Source organism: Strix uralensis, chromosome 21 (genome assembly GCF_047716275.1).
Source record: "Strix uralensis isolate ZFMK-TIS-50842 chromosome 21, bStrUra1, whole genome shotgun sequence".
NCBI lineage: Eukaryota > Metazoa > Chordata > Aves > Strigiformes > Strigidae > Strix > Strix uralensis.
Window position 1 is genome coordinate 9,621,038 of NC_133992.1, and position 19,799 is coordinate 9,640,836.

At 51.4% G+C, this 19,799-nt stretch overlaps 1 protein-coding gene across 1 annotated transcript in view; it reads left to right on the forward strand.

Moving 5' to 3' along the window:
* Positions 1-10,132: 10,132 nt before the first annotated feature.
* Positions 10,133-19,799, forward strand: part of OLFM1 (olfactomedin 1) — a 34,926-nt gene continuing 25,259 nt past the window's right edge. Inside the window, exon 1 of the mRNA XM_074891138.1 lies at positions 10,133-10,872. Within this exon, the coding sequence (XP_074747239.1) occupies positions 10,807-10,872 (66 nt within the window). The 5' untranslated portion in view covers positions 10,133-10,806. The remainder of the gene's footprint in view (positions 10,873-19,799) is intronic.

Sequence of the window (19,799 nt, forward strand, 5' to 3'; positions counted from 1 at the left end):
CCAGGTGAAGGGAGGAGGTCTCCGGCCCGGGGTAGCCTCACAGGTCTTGCGTACCCTTGCACACCCCTCCTCTCCCCCAGCTGAAATTCCTATTTATTGCACTCTCTTTGTTTACCACTAGGAACTTTAAAAACGCTAAATGCTCAGAAGGAGATTTCAGCCTGGATTTGATCCCCAGGTTGACCTGTGGTGTACAGTTTAATAAGGCTGTTTTATGTATGCCGTACCCTAAATCTAAAGGTCAGGGGTTTGGTGGCCATAAATATTCAATCTGCACAGATTGGGTCTTTTAAACCTTCTTTTAAATATTTATGATGGTGCTTCCATGGCTGCAGGAGAATGTTGTAATAGTATTAAGAGAAAAAAAATCCTTCTGTATCTAAAAGCTCAGCATGAGCCATTTTCATATATTATGCATCACTAAGTGCTGTTTATGGCCATTCTTGGCAGAGTCTGTACTGTATCACAGCAGAGTTCATGAATTCGGGGCTGTGCAGAGCCCGGGGTGTTGGCTGCACCTGGCATCAGCCCGGGCATCGCCTCTGCTGCAGTGGGCATGGCCAACAGGCCAGCTGAGGTCCCAGCAGCCCAGCAGCAGGGCAGGGGGGTCCCTGCAAGGTCAGAGCGGTGGTGCTGCCAGTTCTTGTCCTCCCACTTGCCTTGCTGGCCCATGGCACACAGGCCTGCTCCCCAAACACTGTGCCCTGAGCTCTGGAGATCCATGGAGGGAGGCCCCCAAAATGTCTGGTCCCTTAACGAAGGACCAAGCTCTTGTTTGCACCAGCTGAACGGTGAGCACGGGCGTGCAGCTCTTCTGCTATTTATGCTCCCGTGATATTTTGCTGAGGACTGTCAGACAAGTGTGGAGCATCATCAACATGAGCTGCAGAAAAACATCTCCTGGCTTTCCCAGTGCCATTCGCTTCAGTCACAGCTGCGCCCCGCTGCCTCCTTGAAAGGGCTCTGCTGAGTCCGTGGAAATCGTCTGAAAATGAGAGTGGGTGGGCTGAATGCAATCAGCAGGATGGAGTCAGAGCTGTGGCCAAACATCACCTCCTTGATGCCGGGACTCAGGACTGCCCCGGTGCGATGGCCACTGGAACGGCAAACTGGTCTCTGCGGATCAAACTGGGGAACTACAGGGTGAGCTAGAAGGCAGGTCAGCAAAGCTGAAATCACTTGTAGACTTTAATCAGCTTCTAATTAAAACTGAGATGGGCTTTTGTTGCTATGCAGAGCAGAATAGCTCAGCCTGCCTGACCTCTTCCCAGGTGCTGCTGGAGAATGGCCTTATTACCCTTAGTTCTTTAATTTCCAGAAGTGCTTACGGTTTAGGGGAAAGTGCTATGTCAGCGTGGTTTCCCAGGACTCATGAACCTGGACCGTGAACTTAATCTCCCATATGAAGTCATTTTGTGCAGCGTGAGGAGAAGTTAACTGGGTTTTCCCATACTGCATTGAAATTGGCCCCCGAGCTCTAAAGAAATAGGAGAATGATGGACAAGCGAATGGGTGTACAGCGTACACCAGCATGCATACAGAGCGGGATGTCATAGGCTTCATTTCTTCAGGAAATCAGGTTTAAAATTAAGGCTAATCAGAGTTAAAAAAAACCTGTAGTTACCCTAGACCAAATGATACTATAATGTACTCAGTATATTACATTCCCAATAGCAAAGCAGCATCTGCTACATAAAATGAAATGTGTGTGTCACCATATGTAGGCAGCATAATGTGGACTCAAATTAAATAAAAACATTTCAGGGTATATGGTCCAATATGCAATCTGGGCCCTGGGAAATGCTGAGATTTACTCTAAAGTTCTTAGCAGTTGGCTAAAACGCTGAACCCAAAACAGTGCAAACTTGTTTTTTTAGCAACATAAGCTGTTGTCTGCACTTCTCTCCCTATGAGCCAATATTACTTCTGGAAATTCAGGAATGTATTGTTTTTCTTTTTATGTTTTTGGTTTTTATTTTATCCTCTTTTTTATTTTTTTTTTTGTCTGAGGCTTTTTGCATCTTTCTAGTAAAGATTTGTAAAAATCTGAAAGGGCAGAACCCTGAATGGTAGCAAATACTGCTCTCCATCTAATAGCTGCCCTCCAGAAATACCACGGAAACTCTTGGAGAGCACACCAAAGCCCCATAAAGCAGTCAGCTAGCCTGTTATCTGCGTACCACAAATAAAAAGAAAGAGATAAACTCTGCAAAATTACTTGACTCTCACCTTTTCCAGCTATTTTTTCCTGCTGAAATCTCTCCCAAGCAAGGGGCTTCTCAAGCAAGGATGCAAAATTTAGTGATATTCTGAAAGAGATCAGGCTGCTAAACTGCACAAGGCAATCTTCCCTGTGTGACTTGGGCTCGTTGAGTCTCTGATGTTAGTTGTTATCCTCCTTGACCCCATTTGTTGATATGAAAATACAGTATAAAGTGAGGATTCTCTCCAGGTGTCAGAAACACCAGGAATATGCTGGAGGTTTTGCCTGGCTTGGGTAGCAGACGAGTTTGTTATCATGAAGCATTGATCCTTGTGTGAGTTCAAGGCTGCTGGGAAGCTTCAAGCCCTTTAAAATCTGCTAATGTGGATTTCGCTTTCTTTCGGAGAGAATATATCAAGTGCAAAAACCACTTTAAAGTGCCGGGAAGGAAGGTGATGTTTGCAGAGGAGCTGTGACCGGCTGCTTCAGAAAATTCAACCCTCCTGCGCCAGGTTTGCCTGGCATGGGGTTTTATCTCTCTTGCTCAGGTCCTTGAATTATTTGAATAATGAAGAGGCCAGGAAAGGCACTGTTCTACTCTTTAAAAGCAGCAAAACAAAATTTCCAACTGTGAGGCTTGGACTGAAGCATTTGATGAGGGAAAAAATACGACTGTACCAGAAAGCAAAGTAAAACACAGTGCTGCTAATGGAACTAGCTGTGCAACCATCTGCAAATTTTGGATACACCTGTAAAGGCTCTGGGAAGTCACTAGGACACAAAGGCAAAATACCTGCATGCTGTTTGCACTGGGAAAAGGGACCTCAAGATAAATGACAGGGAGAAGACTGTAACAAATCTATTCCTGCCTGGGGCACTGCGGTTGATGGCAGACTTCGCCTTGGGGTCGTCTGAGACTTCATGCGGCAGTGTGGAAAGGACTCTGCAACTCAGAATTTCCTTCAGCGCCGAGGCTGGATCCCACCGAGGCTGGATCCCACCGAGGCTGGATCCCACTGAGGCTGGATCCCACCGAGGCTGCTGTCTCACACATCCATCCACCACCTCATCCTCTTCACCGCTGCCAGCCATGTGCTGATTCAGTGCAGCAAACAAAGAGACAAGCTGCAAACATGATACAAAAATGAACCTGGATGGGCTTTGTTTTTTCTCTTGCCGTTAGGTCTGTCTTTTCCAGTTCCCTTCCTACTATTTGTCTTCTGCATCTCTGCATTTCTTCAGCTGCTGTGTTATTTCTTTCTGATGGAAAAGGCTGGTTCTTACCATTCCTCACACATGCTGCTGGTTTCTGACCTGTTCTCACTTGGTTTCCCTGAAGCATTAGTGGATGAATTGAAGTCTGGCGGTGTCTGCTCCTCAACCCACTTCTGAGCAGGAAGGTGAAGAGCTGCAAAGAATGAGAGATGTTTTCTTGAAAAAAAAAAGCATGCCATGTTTTCAGATGCATGCATGCATCTTGCTTTTCCTCCCTGTCTCCTCTGTCCTTTGGGTACATTTTGAATTCCCAGTGATGAGATGGGAGGTGAAAATGCATGGAAAGTGGCCTCGTCTGGCTCCAAACCAACTGCTCAAGAGATCAGGTCCTCAGAGAAGGAGATAAATCCATGAAATTTGCCTGAAATCAGCTGAAATTGGGCCTAAGTTGTTTACAGCACTTCAGGGTATCGATAGATAGTGAGGCAGCTTTTCCAGTGTCCATGTGGACATTCATTATGCAGCCAAGATGTGAGCAGACGGCGGCCACGGTGCCTACAGGAAGGCATCTGCCAAAGCATCATGTCCCTCCTGGAGAGAGGCTGCTGCTGACACCCCACAGCTCTGCTCCCCACCACCTGCTGACAATGGCACGACTGAGTCCCTCGCCCTGAGCCACCTGTCTGTGCCCAGCATCGAGGAAAGAGCATAACCTTCTCAGGTCCCGTTTCCAGCCCTATTCCTGCTTCATGGTCCTTCCTTCCTCCCAACTCTGCATGGCACCTGGGGGTGTCATCACCTTTCTGTCTTGGCTAATCCATGGCTTTTCCATGCCATCCTCATGACTCCGCATTCCCTAGAAGCTCTCCTGCAGGTGATGAAGGTGGGGAGGGGATGTCTCAGGATGGGCTGAGCCAACAGAGACTCTGGCAGGAAGATGCTGTGGGCTGGAAACCAGCCCCCAAGAGCTGCTTCCCACCTTGGGACCAAATGGAAAACCCACCAACATGAATGGGGAGGCATTAAGGGGCCAATTATTGAAGATGTGTTCAGCTGGGGCAGCCAAAGAGCAAAGCAAAGAGCAGGTTCAGGCATGGGGGTGATTTGGAAGATCCAGATGAAGTCCGCTCACGTACATTGGCCAAAAGCACCGCATGAGTTTGGTATCTCTGTTGTGAGCGGACAAAGGTAACTGCAAACAAGATGTTTCTGGACATAAACAGTACATGGGCACATGTAGGATCATTTCTCAAGATGGCAAAAAAAAAAACCCAAAACCAGCCTGTAAATACTTGTAACCCTGGGGCAACAGAACCATATATCCTGGCAACGTATGTGGGTTTTACTGTTCCATGACAATTTGCTTTGCTATTCATGAAAAAATATGTTGGTGCTGTTACCTTAGCAACTGCCGCATCATGTTATGGTGATGCTCTGCCCGAGGTACATGGAGCCCTGCCTTAAAGCAGCACGTACGTCTTTGTGGTGCCTGTCCCCCTGGAAAGGGAGCAGAGCCGAGCCCGCACCCTCACCAGGGATGCTGCAGAAGTTGGTAACCTAACAGGAGGAAGTGCATTAATTTAGCTTTACTGTTTGAACCACAGCACTGCCTGATCATGGCCCAGAGCCACTTTGGACTACGTGCTGTATAAAGTTGCAAGAAAAGGGGGATATTTTCCAAGAGTATGTCTACTTTGTAAGGGAAGGAAAAGGACATTAAGTGACCCCAGGCAGGCTGGATGTACAGCTTTGTTCAGGTGTCTCCACCCCTACTGCCCATATTAGCATCTTCTACTAGAGTGGGCCAATTTAAACACCAGGTTTTGCCTTCTTTTGGGTTGATGCCAGTAAAAACCACCAGTGGAGAAATTCACCCCCAGTATCTGTAGCTGGGATCCCAAGAGAAGATAAGAGGAATTGCACGGACAGCCGGACAGCCACGGTGGCATCCCGCCTGCCAGAAGAAAACATCCTGTGTTTATCATTGAGTCTGTCTGGATGAAATGGGCTATTCAGGAGGATCACACAGGTATGATTTCCTCTGAGGATAGATTGCCTGCTCCTCGAGTATCAGATGCTACTAACCCATTGTCACATGCTGAATGAGTGCTCCCAGAGGGGTCCTCGCAGCGAGCCCTCCTGTCACACACTCTGAAGCCCCATGACAGCGATGCTTGTGCCTGGCATCTCTCCCCCTGACATTTTTCTGACAAAGGGATCAATAGTTTGGGTCTATTTGGAAAATCAATTTTACACTGGGCAGCCCTTGAAGGACCACCATCAAAACATCAGCTGAGCCTGCGGCCCCAGGAGGGGACAAGATCCATCTGGCCTCACTGATTGTACGAACAGGGAAGGAGGAGACAGGAAGATTTTATAAATGTATATCCCTAAATGGGTCCATGAAGTAGTCTCCTTGGGGTTCGTGTTTGGTGGACCCATCGTCCAGTGTAGTTCAACTGCAATACTCAGTTTGGGTATTTACCACCAGGTAGCACAGCCCTTCCCTCTGGAGAACAGAGGGATTTTTGGAGAGGATGAGCTGTGCTGGGAAAAGGGTGGCTTGTGCTGCTGGGTGGCTCGTCCAAGTTCAACCATCAGCAGAAGCGAATGAAAATGGCCGTGTCTCCCTAGGAGTTGCTGTAAAACCTGTCCCATGAATTTGGTGGCGTGTTTCACCCCAGTGAGGATTTTGACTGTGCAAATTATCTGTGGTTGCTTCTGAAGGCACAGATTGCTCTCCACACCTCCTTGGTGTCACAAGCAGGGGCTGAGGATAAATACAAGGGCTGAAGGACTATTGGCATCATCATATCCAGCCTGGGGCTGCTGAAATTCTCCTACTACTTTGTCCAAATGATTGCAAGTGGAAGATCTCTCCTGTTCCATGGAGTTCACTTGCTTTTGTCCTCTGGTTGTATCAGTGCTGCCAGAGCTGACTTTCACCTCCCAGCTCTTCTCAAGAGCCACCCTGGATCCTGTGAATCAGCTGAAGCACACCAGGCTGGCAGCCTGGGGAGAGTCCCTCCTTGGTGTGGGGCATCTCTTGGCATCCCAGCAAAGAGAAATTGTGCAGTACCAGCATGATCATACGCTGCTTGGGGGGACCAGGCAGGGAACCTGCTCTCCCATGTTTTTCTGCAGGAGAGGCCCGTGCATGGAGCAGCAAACAGCAGAGCTGGGCTTAAGGAGCATTTCAACATCTGTGTCTTCAGTAAAGGTTCACCCTGGTGCACCTGACACCAAAATTTCAGGGAAAAAAAGATGGGAAGGCGTCCTCACTGAATTTATACAAAAGGCAGGACAAGTGAGTGTGAAAATCAAATCTTTTGAAAAAATTGCATCTGAAATATGCCTTTCCGTAGGTAACAAAGCACCATGAAGCTATTTTCACCTGGAATAGCCTTTATCTCAGCAGGGGGGAAGAGAGCAGGACCCCAGAGAGCAAGAGGCACTTGGCTCCACGAGGGGTTTTCAGAGAGGCAGAAGGAGAGAAGAGATTGCAGAGCCAGGAAAGCTCCCAGCGAGGGAGGTCATTGGTCTGCTCTTTGAGGACAAAATAGAGAGTTTGGTTCTTTAAATCTGGATCCTAGTAAAGGGCAGAGAGAACTAGGCCATGGGAATTAAGGGCCACCATCTGGCCCTGTGCAGGGAAGGCAGTGGATGGGGCTCTGCGAGGTCCTCTGCAAGGACCAAATCAGCCGAAACCCAGCCCAGGGGCAGGCAGGGGCAGGCAGGAGCTCGCTGTCTGCCAGGGGAGCGGCAGCATCCTCAGTTGAGACCCAGAGTGGGAACCCCATGGCTGTCCCCGCAATGCACAGCAGCACCCAGCTGCCCATGCCCTGGCTCTGCAGATGCCTCTGGATCCCAGCACAGAGGAAGGGACTGCCTGCCATCCCCTGGCATCCCTGCTGTCCCCTCCCTGCCAACCCTGCCATCCCTGCCATTCCTGTTGTCCCCTCCCATCCCCTGCCATCCCTGTCAGCCCCTGCCATCCCTGCTGTCCCCTGGCATCCCCTGCCATCCCTGCTGTCCCCTGCCATCCCTTGCCTTCCCTGTCATCCCTCCCATCCCCTCCCATCCCCTCCCATCCCCTGCCATCCCCTGCCATCCTCTGCCATCCCCTGCCCGCCTGGTGCCTTTGCACTGAAGGCAGATCTGCATGGCGGCCGTGGGCTGCTCTGGAGGGCAGCGTGGTCTGGAGAGCAGAGTGCTGGCCTAAATCATATCTTACACATCAAGATGAGAAAGGAGAAGTGTCTTGATCTCCTCTCCTGCATCACACAGCAGAGTTTCACAGAAGGCTTCTTGCCTGTAGTTTCTGGAGGAGCTGGGACACATCTTTTGGAAAGGCTCTTGGCTCAGATTTAACTATGTCAAGCAATGGAGAGGGCACCATGCCTTCAGCCGAGTTATTTCACAGTCTGATTATCTTCCCCTGAGGAGAAAAACAGGTCCTACTTCTACTCCAAACTGTGGACTCTTGCTTTGACTTTTTTTATCAGATAAAAGAGCCTTCATGTACAAAAACCTTCCCCCAGGCAGCCTCCTCTCAACCCTCCCTTTTGCTGGTGAAAGAGCTGGAGCCTCTTTAGTCGTGCTCCATGGGCAGGTTCTCCAGACCTTGTATCCTTTCCAAATCTCTGGAAGTATTTTTCAAAGTCTGGGTAAGACACTGTGGGAATCAAAAGATCCGGGTTGTGTTCCCAGACTCCTCTGTCGTGTCATACTGGGCAATTTTTTCCTTTTATTTCTTTTGGTTTCTGTGATTTAGGTCCTGGGAGGGGATCTTTGTGGGACAGGGCTCTTTCCCAGAGGAAAGACTTTACAGAGCCTCACACTCCAGACCCTGGAGCTCAAGTTCAATAACAAGGTTCTTTGTATTAATTAAGAAAGACTTCAAAACAGGAATAAATTAAAACAAATTGCAGAGCTGATGCTTTTGTCATTTACCCAGGTGCAAGCCATGACTATTACCATGAAGGTCAAGGAAACTAGATGTGTATAAAAGCAAAGGGGGAGGAGAAAAGAGATTCCCTGTTGGGGACACGCTGTTGCTGACTTGGAAAAGGTGCCATTTCTGAGCCTGATCCAGTGCCACTGTGGAAAACAAGGGGAGTTCTTCTGTTCTGAGGTCTAAAACACCCAGAATGAAGTCACCTCCCAACAATTCAAGGTGAAGATGATCTCATCATTGAAAATTTTTGTGTGAAAGAAACCCTTATTGCCAGTGCACCTCTCAAATCTATTTTCAGCCCTGTGAGCTCCAGCAGCACCTGGGGCCTCGCATAGAGCATCCTGAGCTGCACCAACCATGCGCTGCCCTGTGTCACAGGGTTAATAGGAAGCCGCTCAGGTGGTTTTTGAAGGCACTTTAAACAGTGCACCAAGCAGAGAAACACAGCCGTGTGTAACTTGCTAGTCCCCCTTCCCTCCCCGGATTTTTGGTGAGAGCTGATTCACAGGCAGGACACCCCGCTGCGATCCCTGCCCGAGGGAAGGTGATGGCCGTGGTAAAAAACCACCTTCTAAGGCACCAGGGGAGGATGTGTTCAAACCCTGTCATACCACTGATGCCTTTGGCCTTATTGTGCTGCTCTTGATAAAGTCAAGGGGAGCTTAATGCTTTTTAAAGGTCCTCAGCTTTTATGAGCTATAAAGCACTGACCTTAAAGGGAGGTGCTGAGGGAAGTATATTAAAGATAGATCTATGTGGGATAGTCAGACGTGCCAGCTTTCCCACAGCTGCTCTCTGGATTGCCTTTTTCTAAGCTCTCTTTAAACTAATGTGTTGATTACCTTCCTAGAGAAGAGCTGCCTGAAGCTGCAGGGTGCTGCTGAAACCCAATCTTAGGAGGTCTGGGGCAACCTTCCCTTGGATGTTTGCTGATGGCAACACACAGAAATCTTTTTCCAGTTTGTTCTCAGCTGTTTGTCCCCACTGAGCCTCACCCTGGGGTCACCGTGCTGCAAATTTCCCAGCTTCTGCTTAACGCTGTGCTCTGTGATCCCAGGACTTGTGGAAAAGGCCCTGTGTCAGCTCATCACTACAGAGACCCCATCTCCCACACCAGTAATAACCAGTACCAGAAGACTCCAGAAGGAGAAACCCTTCGCAATCAAGGGGGAAAATCCTCTTGTGGGGGCTGTGCTAATTGTGGGCCTGTGGCAAGTGATTTCTATTAAATCATTCAATAATCATTAAGAGAAGACCTGCTTTACATTTCTTACCCCTGGAAAGGGGGGGTGATGCTATTCACTTGCATTGCCCAATACTGAGAGATTTAACAGTATTTCTGAGGTCCTGGGAAAACTGTGGTTTGTGAAGCATTTGAGGAGCGTGTGTGAGAGAGAAATGAGGGGTAAGCAATCCCGATGGACCGTGGGGAGGGGAAGGGCACAGCCAGAGCAGTGTGGGGTGGGCACTGCCTGCAGCCCCCTCCCCAGGGTGCATCCTCCCTTGCAGGGTGCTGGGAGCAGATGCAAGGGAGGATGCTCTGCAGAGCAGAAGGGCTGTCACCGTGCTCCTACTGCCTTAAATTAATTTGAGTCTGAGCCTTACAGGGGCTGTTGCTCCGAGAGCTTGGTTTGGGAAGGCATCTTTGTTTGGGGGTTGGTGCCTGGGGGAGATGAGACGCCCCCCACCCACCCACCGGCACCCCCGGAGAGTGGGGGCAGCTCAGCAGCTCCTTGAGCTCCCAGGAGGGATGGAGGGCGGGAGGGGGTTACCGCCCCCTGCTCACCCCCAGCCCAGCTCCGCTCCCCGCGGTGCCGCCACCCCCCCGGCCCGGCCCTGCTCGCCCCGCACCGCCGCTCCCGAGGCTGGTTTTGCCGTGTTTAGTTAAATTTCCCCCGCCTTAGTTGATGTCACATCCTGTTCCACAGCCATCCCCTGCTAGTAGCCAGCCCTACCAATTCCTTTTTTTTTTTTTTTTTTTTTTTTTAATCCCTGTCCTCTCCCCATCACCCCCCCTTTTCAAGGCAAACTTTTGGCAATAGCAGAGATAATCATTTCGTGCTCCGTTGAATTTCTCCTCGCAAATGTCTTTCGATCAGGGGAGCCATTAAAAAAAAAAAAAAAAAAATTACCAGAGAGCCAGCACCGAGAGCAGAGGAGAGAAACTGGGATCCCAATAAATATGCAAAGTGAAGGCTCTGCTAAGCAGATTTCTTGCATTGCTTCCTGGGGGTGCTGAGAGCCGCCCGGAAAATCATTCTGATTTTTTTTTTTAATTGCATTTTCTTGTCTTTTTTTTTTTTTTCCTTTTTAATTAAAATAATAATAACACTAAAGGACTGAGGAGGCAGCGAGGCGCTCGGTGATCGGCACAGGGAGGCTCGCCCGGGAGGTGATCTGTATGCAAGGTGCCTAGAACTGGGTGCGAGACATGCAACCGGCAAGCAAGCTCCTGACCCTCTGCTTTCTCATCCTGATGGGCACAGAACTCACTCAAGTAGGTTTCTCTCTTGCTTTTCCCACTCCCCCCCCTTCTCTCCCTTTCTCCCCAACGCCATTTTCTATTAAACCTCGAGAGCACAAAAGAAAACTGGAGTAGGAAGCTCCCCCCCCCCCCCCCGCCTCCCCGGGTACCCGTCTTTGCTCAGCCCGCGGTGCGGGGGGACCCGACGGGGTGTCGCGGGGGTGAGGGGGCTCAGGAGAGCAGACCCCCAGAGAAGGGGGGGTGCCCCGGCGTGGCTACCCCCGAGGGGTGTCTAGTTGCCCCCCACCTGCCCGCCCCACTTGTGGGGAAAGTTGCTGGGGGGTGTGTGTGTGGGGGGGGGGTGGGGGGGCAGCGGGACCCCTCGGCGGGGCCGGGGCTCTGCGAAGTTCGGGGCTCCCTGTCCCGGGTCCCCGCAGGGACGCGACGCGGGTGCACGGTGGCGGTCCCTCCTTGTCACCCCCCCCACCCCAGCTCCTCATGTGGGGGTAGCTTTGCCGATTTTAGGTGACATTTAATGTCCCTTGATGTTTCCATCTGTGACAGGCTTGTGGGAGACAGGAGCATCTTATCTATCTCCCTCTCCCTCCTCTCCACCTTTTTTCTTTTTTCTTTTTTTTTAAACTGGATTTTAATGCTTGTCTTTACTGTCCCAGCCCCTGGACTGAGTGAGTAGTGGGGCTGGGGGGAGGAAAGGAGGCACGCAAAAGCCATTTCTTGCAAGTGGAAATAAAAACTCCATTTGACTTCTTTAAGATAACTGGGGAGAGGCAGGCAAGGAGGTTGTCTTTTGTGTTTTTTTTTTTCCCCAGTCACTGAGGAAAGGAAGAAAAGTAATTGCAAGAGGATGCTCTAGATTGTGGGGTTAATTGTGATGCTGCCTGGAAGCAAAAAAGAAAGAAAAAGAAGCTATAAATAGGAGGGGAGTGGAGGCTTCTTAATGTAGGAGCAATTAGCAGCTGGGCTCTCATCCTGGATGCTTTATGTAGATTATTTTTTTCCTTTCCCCTGCTGACAATGCTCTCTCCTGCCACTGCCCTATTGCTGAAGTTTCAGTAGCTGAAGCCTTTTGGCTTTGCACCCTCGGAGTATTTCTGCTGCCCCCCAGGAAGAAATGGCTAAAGAGCTGCCTTAATTGCATGGGGCCCTCCAGAGAAGGGATGAAAAGGTAGTAATTTGGGGGGGTGGGGGGGAAGCAAAGACATCCAAGAGCTTCGTGGATGAGGAGGGGTGGGAAGGAACCAGAGCTGCAAGTGAGCACCCAGGAGAAGCCCATTGTGTGTGAGAGGATGCACGGGGGGATGCGCATGCGCAGCGCTGGACAAAGCAGCCAGCGACCGCCAGCATTGCTCGGGAATCAGCAAAAAAGGGGCTTCTCGCTACGCACCCGGCCCGGCCGAGGTCACGGCCAGCCAGGGACCACGGCAGCGTCGTGGCGAAGCAATGTGGCAGGGCTGTCCCTTGTCCTGCTGCCCCTCCAGCCTCCCCAGGCGCTGTCACCCTAGGCTGAGGGCACCCACAGCCTGGGGACCTGGGTGGTCCCCCCCTTGCCAGGGGCTGTCGCCGTCCCTCATTGGCCTTGGCAGCCCCTGTCGCTCTGCATTGGTGGGTTTTTTCAAGGACGCCAAGTTATCACCTCTTGCGCCGAGGATGCTGCTGTGCTTGGCTACTTTTTCCTTTTCTTGCCCTTTTTTTTTTTTTTTGAGAATGCAGCACTCATAAGTTTTCAACCAACTTTAAATCAGAGTGGGGATGGGGAATCAAATCTGCTCTGAACTGTGGGGCCGAGCGCTGTGGGCTGACTTTGGCGGAGTTACCTCCCAGCCCGTCCCTACCCACTGGTGGGAGGTTGGAAGCCCCTGCTAAAGCCCTGGCTTTGCTGAGCTGGCTTTGCTGGGGCTGGTTTCAGGTCTGCAGTGCCTACCTGGGCTTTGCTGCCTGCAGGTAGCTGAGTCCTGCCAGGCCCCGTGCTCTGGCCATGCAGAGCTCTCCCGCCAGCGTGCCTGCTGACTCGCTTGGCACTGCAGAGCCCTTTCAGAGTTTTAGCATCTCATTTCTGTAGCACAGCTGCCAGATGCAATCCCCAAATATGCCTTTCAGCCCAGGCACCGCCCAGCTCAGTGTCTTCCACATTTAATTCCGTGCTGGATTTACATCTCCATCACACGCGTGGAGTCTCTCCCATCCCCTACTGAGATCTGATGCTGGGGGAGGAGGGATCGAGGTTCAGGGGAGAGAGGTTGCTGATTTAGGCAGCTTTCCCTGATAATGCAGAAGCTACTGCTGTCCTCTCCTCTCCCTCCCTGCAGTGACACTGGCAGGCCAGCACACAAGAAAGAAAGAAATGGGGAGAGGGATGGCTATTAAATAGGGCTGGCGGGGGTGAGCACATGGCTGTCCTTCCAGCTGGGTGCTGGGAAAGCTCTTCTTGTGGAGGGAAGGGAGTTGTCTTCAAGGTATTGGGACTGCAGCATCCTCTGATGGTCCCCTGGGGTGGGAGGAAGGATGCCCATGCCTGGCTGGGAGCACACGGGTGATGCACACACTGCAGGCTGCACCCCCAGGCTTGGTGGGGGCTTTGAGGCCCGCCTGAGGTGGATGGTAGTTTTACCTGTGCGAAACAAGGGGAGAGATGCCCCTATGTGCCCCTGTCCCCTCATCCCAGTCCTTTGCAGAAGCCCCTGCCTGCCCCTCGATCCTCCACATCCTCCACATACCCCTGGCAGGCAGGGCTGAGGGGGTGGCAGGAGCCCCAGTCCCAGAGCGAGAACTGCACGAGGCTCTGGGATTTCTTCTAGCTGTCAAAGGGCTCCTAGTTTGCTTTGGCCTTGACTCAGCTCTCCACAGATCAGCGATCAAAACCTGAAATGACATATTTTGGCTGGGTTGAGCAGGCTGGTTTTGGGGTGCAGCGATGGGGGGGGCAGAGCTGCTACTGTGAGCACCCCAGGGTGCAGCACCCCTGCTCTGGCTATGCATGCAGCTCTGGGCAGAGCACGGGGCTTTTTTCTCCTTGTCTCCTTCTCAGTGAGACCCAGGCAGCTCTCCTGATGGCGTGAAGGAGCAGAGCCAACTTACGCTCTCTAAGGATCTGCTCGTCACGTGCAGGCAGAGAGTGCTGCCAAAAGGGCAGAGGATTCGGGCTTCTGTAGTAAAGCCAGAGGTATCGGCAGAAGGGGTCTAGGATGCCATCTGCTTGTCTGTCTGTCTGTCCGACCTGTCCTTTTGTCATGCTTCGTGCTTGCTGGCGGCTGCTGGGATATTACCAGTGAAAACCTCTTTGCATTCCTCAAAAGTTTTGCAGGCGCAGAGCGGGCAGCCGGCGCTCTGACATCCACTTACCCGGTAATCATTGAAACCACACAGGAAGCAATACCTTCCTGGAGCAGACAGTTATTAAACATTTAGGGTTTCTGCAAGGAAAAAAAAAAAAAAAAAACAAAACAGAACAAAACAATTTTGCCATTGATTTTTCTAAAAGCACATCGGGTCCCTCTTGGGGCTATTTTCAAGGGAAGGGGGGAGCTACCAGGGATGCATGCTGCCCTCCCCAAAGCTGCCCATGCCCCTCTGCCCCAGCAGCACCCAGCCCGGCTGTGCTGGCTCCCCTCCATCCATGGGGGGCTTCCCAATGCCCACGTTGGTGGCCGGGCTCTTCCCTCCCCTGAGACAGAGACGTGGAAACTGGTAGGATTAAGCTGCAAATCTGCAGCCTGTAACAGGAGGCAGCTGCCTCATCTCATAAACCAATTTGTGACTAATTTCACTAACTTCAGCTTTAACCAATAAAAAAGAAAGGTAATTTTCAGCCCTGGGTCATATTTATTGCTCAAGTTATCAGTCCTTGTAATCAGTATTAGCATCACTGCGTAAAGTAATACAAAACTAATTACTATCTGAGTGAATTAGATAGATGAAGGCTGTAGACTGCGTTGACAGTGGAAGAAGCTAATTCTCGAGTTATGAGTGATAAGTGTTGGCTTTGCTCTGCTCTGATGAAGCCACAAATGAAAGCAAACTGGGCAAGGACACCCAGGGAGTGTCCCTCTGGGGTTTGTAGCCTGTGGGTGCCTCTTTGGGAGACCTGGGTGGGCAGGGGGATACCTGAGAGGTTGAGTCCGTCAAGCAGTCCCCCAAAAAGGGGAAGATGCACCTGGGAAACTGAGGCACAGAGCCTGAGACATGTCGTAGCACCAGCAAATCCCAATTGTGGGGAAAGAGCACCTAAAAATCCTGATTTTCTTTCTTTTGTAGACTGTAGCTATTGCTTGCTACTGCCCTCCCAGAGCTGAGCCCAGGAGCCCTGGTCCCAGCCTATGGACTGGCTTTGTCCTGGGTTTTGGCCCTGGGAAGCTTTGTCCCTGTTGAGGACCCAGGTCCTGGCTCCCAGCCCCCCATCCCAGCTGGGAGGCAGCATTCAAAACCAGCCAAAATGCAAAAGATCTCCTGGAAAGATAGCAGGGAGGCAGCGAGATGTGTCAGCCCTCGGTCCAGGAGCGCGCAGCAGCGAGCGACACCGGAGCAACGCCGTGTTTTCTAGCAAGCAACGTGCAGATCAAGTTTTCAGTGTAAAGGTACTTTCTGACAGGAGGCGTGTGACTGATCCAGGGAAATATGCCCCCCCAAAAATTCATCATCCCTAACCAAAACATCCGAGTCACGGGAACCCACTGACGCGCCCGCGAAACCTGTGCCGACTTGAATGGGCTCTGATCTAGCCCAGAGACTCTGACACGTGTTGGCACTCGCTGTTAGAGCATGGGTTTAATGTCAAGAGCAGCTTTAGCTAAACACAGATTTAGCAAAGTGAAGAACCTGCAAAGGGGATTATTCTGTTCCAGTGTAACATAAGGAGCGTGTTCTTTCTGCTGCAGAGTGTTTCTGCTCGCTGTGCCGGTTACAAAAGGGAAGGTTGCAGAGTGTTTTGTGTGTGGAAGGAGTAGTCCCAGTGTCTGTGGCTGGGGGTTAACTTTCTGGAGTATTTTGGGCTGCCTGATCCCGGAACACGGCCGCTCCCGGAGCTAAGTGCAGCACCAGGCACGGGCAGTTTCACACAGAGTCCCACCAAGAGCTGGCAGTGTTCTCCAGCACTGTGGACAATGTTTCCTAAGTACTTTGGGGTCTCTAATTGCCATTTTCTTCCTTTGCTTTCCCCATCTGTCCACCCATACCCTCCCCGCAGCAGGAGGGGATGAGTTTGCTCTGCGTTGGTACACTGCCAAGCTGACAGGGTCCAGCTCCATGACTGAGGTTTGTGTGAGTGATGGTAGCACAGATAGTGACAAAAGCAGACAAAGGGGCAAGGATATTTGGAGTTCAGACCCCAAAATCAGGGAAGCCTGGTACCATTTATTGCTGTGGCAGTCATGACCTGCTGAGGGACAGATGCCCCACGGCAAATGTGACAGAAGATTGTCCCATGCTCCAGAGGCGATGGGTACAAAGTGTATGTTCCTTAATGAGGATGAAGGTGCCCACGCTGCCTCCCAGGGTAGGTGGGGTGCCACGTCTGCCTGGCACCATTCACAGTCCTCCCGCTGCCCACAGGCTGGTGCGAAGGGATTTCGGATACCTCCTGCCACAAGCCCAGGCAATGAGGAGTGTGAGGGAGGGGGGTGAATGTTTACGGAGTTGAAAGAGGGATGAGAAACATCGTCCTTCTCTCAAGAGCAGAGTCCAGGGCTCTCTCTCCGTAACTGTGGTGCTGGGCAGAAAGCAAAGGGGCACAGCGACCACCAAGCGCTGGGGTAGGCTTGGAGCCCCGGCCTGAGCCTGCTGAGCTCTTTACCCTCAGCCCTGAGCCCCACTGCAGGGACCCCCACGCAGAGCTGCTGGGCATCTCCCTGCCTTCAGCAGCCAGACGTGCTGTGCAGTGCCCAGGAGCGCGGCCCCTCGCCCCGGCTCTCGGGGTGCTCTCCCATCCGTGCGTGACCGAGGGGATCCTTCCCACCCCGCAGCTCGCCAGCCTCCTCCATGCAGTCCCCACTCCTTTGCAAGTGCAGCAGCACCTGGCAGTGGGGCAGCAACAGAGACTCTGGCAGCCCGGCATCAGGCAGGACACCAGGAGGGATGCAAAGAGTCAGTGGAGACAGAGAGTCCTCCAAGAGGCCGGTTCAGAGCTCCTCCATCAACTACAGGAGAAAAGTCACTTAGTCCAAGTATCTAAGGAGGATCCCTGAAGTTACACAGCAAGATCCTTCCAAAGAAGACAGACCCTTCCCCGCAGCCCCTGGCCCCAGGGCACGGCACATCCTGTGGGTGTCCAGTGCAGAGAGGAGGAGCTGGAAAGAGCTGGAGTATGGGCTGTCTCACACACCACAGAGCTATCCTAGGGCAGACCTGAGTGCCCTGCCAAATTACAGAGCCCTGCACTGCCCAGACAGGAGTCCTGTTCCCAGACAGACCTGCCAGCCCTTCAAAGGTGCCTGGGGCAGTGCCTCCATTGAGCAGCCAGCTCAGCTGGACATACCTCAGCTGGAGATGTCAAGTGTTAGCTGAGATGGCTCCAGCATTTACTGAGCCAGCTTGGAGCACCAGCAAGATTTGAGGCTGTTAGAATAGAGGTGTATGTATTTTAAAGCAGATCCCACCCTCTCACCATGCATTAAATAGGAGTTCTCTGACTGTGGTCACCATCTCCTTGTAACTTGGGAGCAACAGGAACTTCAGCACTTCTTCTCTGAACCAGCCAGGAGAGGGAGACAATGACCGCTGCGTCCTACACACACACACAGAGGAGTTGGCCCTGTTTGCAAACCTTGACCCTTGTAGTGCTCCTTTAGGCAGACAGTCAGATTTTCATTATCACTTCCCAGCAGCCATATTTTCCACTAAGCAGCTATTTTGGAAGACCCTGGTCTTTGCTTTTTTATCTGTCATTCCTCCTGTTCCTCTGCTCAGAATGCATGCAAGGAGGATCTTTTGTTCCCTAAACAGCTCATCTTTTCCTGCTGTTTCCTCTCTGCTTGCAGCAGGAGAGGCACCCAGAGGGCAGCTCTGCACCCCCTGCTCTTGTGGGGTGGGTGTCTGTAGCGAGTGCATCAGGACATGAAAAACTTGGGGACATCATGAGGTTTTTTTTCAAGGCAATGCCCTGTGCAGAAAAACCCCAAAGTGATCAGGAGAAAGATGAATTCAACCAGTTCAGCCAAACTGGTACTGAAGAGATTTCTGCAGACATTACGACAGAAAGTTGCTCTTTAAGGGCCGGATCCTGCTTGGCCCTGGGAAGGTCCATCAGTGAATGCCATCAGGTCAGGAGGAGTCGTCAGTCTCCTTCTTGATTTTGCCACAGTTTCTTCTGATTTGCTCTAGCATGAAGACAATGTCAGGTCTCCCACATCAGGTTCACGTCCTTACTGGTTTTTGCTGCCTGTGTTTCATTTTGTTGCCATGTTGGGCTTCTAAAACCAGGGAAATCATTAGGGTAGGGAGGAGGTTTCCATGTTTGCACATCACCTACTTTAGGCACTGGGATGACAAAGGTCATTTTGATGCCCATGACCTAGCACAGCACGAGGTGACGGACAGCATCTCCTCGCACAGCAGCAACCACTCCCTCTTCCCTCTGAATAGCCCTTCACCCCTAAAAAAGGGAAACAGCAGCATTTTGGGGAGCCTCTTTTTTGTCAGGTCTCCACTTTGGACCAGCTGATGTGGGCTCAGCTTGCGTGGCCATGCCACGAGTAGCCTGATGTGCTGGGGAAGGGCCGTGGTTACACCCTTTGGGCTCAGGGCCATCCTGCTCCCAGCACAGGTCGTTATTGCACTGAACTTTCTGCAAAGGTCTGGAAGAGCAGCCGATCTTTTGATGTCTCTGCCTTAACTCCCTTTATCTTACCAGCAAAGAAAAGACTCCCCAAAAACTTCTTGGGCTCTTTCATAAACACTGGAAGCAAGAGAAAGAAAGAAAATCACCTGGATTTCTCCCCCCCCGCCCCGTTATGACATGCACAGCCCCTCTTTCAGCTGACATGAAGGGCTTTGCTCCAGGGAAGCGGAGCAGCTCTGCCGCTGCCAGAGCCCGGCCTCCCCCCACCTGCACAGACACTCCGTGCCAGCCACTGGGAAAAGTCTCCCAGTGATGAGCCCCCTCCTCAGCAGGGACTTGTGGCTGCTGCTCCTCTCTCTGTGCCTCACTGTCCCCGTGTGCAGAAGCTTTAATCATTGCAAAGCACTTGAAGGGCATACGAATGAAATCACCTGCGTGCACTGGTAGGAAATGAGTCTTTCTTTAGTCCAGGTGGAATCCAGAGCAAGGCAGAGGAGTGCTTGTTACCCTGCTGAATACCATTCTAAATAATAAAGTATTCATAGGTCTAATTCCCTTTGTATGTGTTTGGAGTAGACAAATATGAGGGATAAACTTTACTTACAAACTCAGTTTCAAAATGAACATTAAGATGATTTAAGTGTAGCACTCAAGTGTTTTATATGGTATGAAATCAGATAAGCAATCAGGGTCTCAGCTGCTACAGTGCTGAGCACAGCATAAGCACCCGTTAGAGCAGAACAGGCTGAACTGGAACAGAATGGGATTTATTCTAAAAGATGAAAGCCATCGGAGGCTTTTGCCTAATGAACCTGTGCCTACAACCACAGCCTGAAGCACCTCCTTGGTGCTGACCTCCTCAGGCACGATGCTGCACCACCTGACAGCAGTTTTGCCGTGGGAAGGATGCTTGGTGCCTGGGCTGGGTGAAGCTGATTTCACGGGGTGGAAATAGTTTGTGTCCTTTGGGAGCCCTAGGCAGGACAGTGTCCGATTCAGAGGGCAGGAGTGTTTTCTAACTGATTTCAGCAGAAGATTGACCTGTCTGCTGGCTGATTTAGCTGGATTAGAGCTGGCCTGGCCTGAGCAGGGAAAAGGGCAGGGGTGACACAGTCTGAGGGTGCTGGGAAGCGAGGGAAGGGAATGGCATTTCAGCTACTGCAGCCTGTGA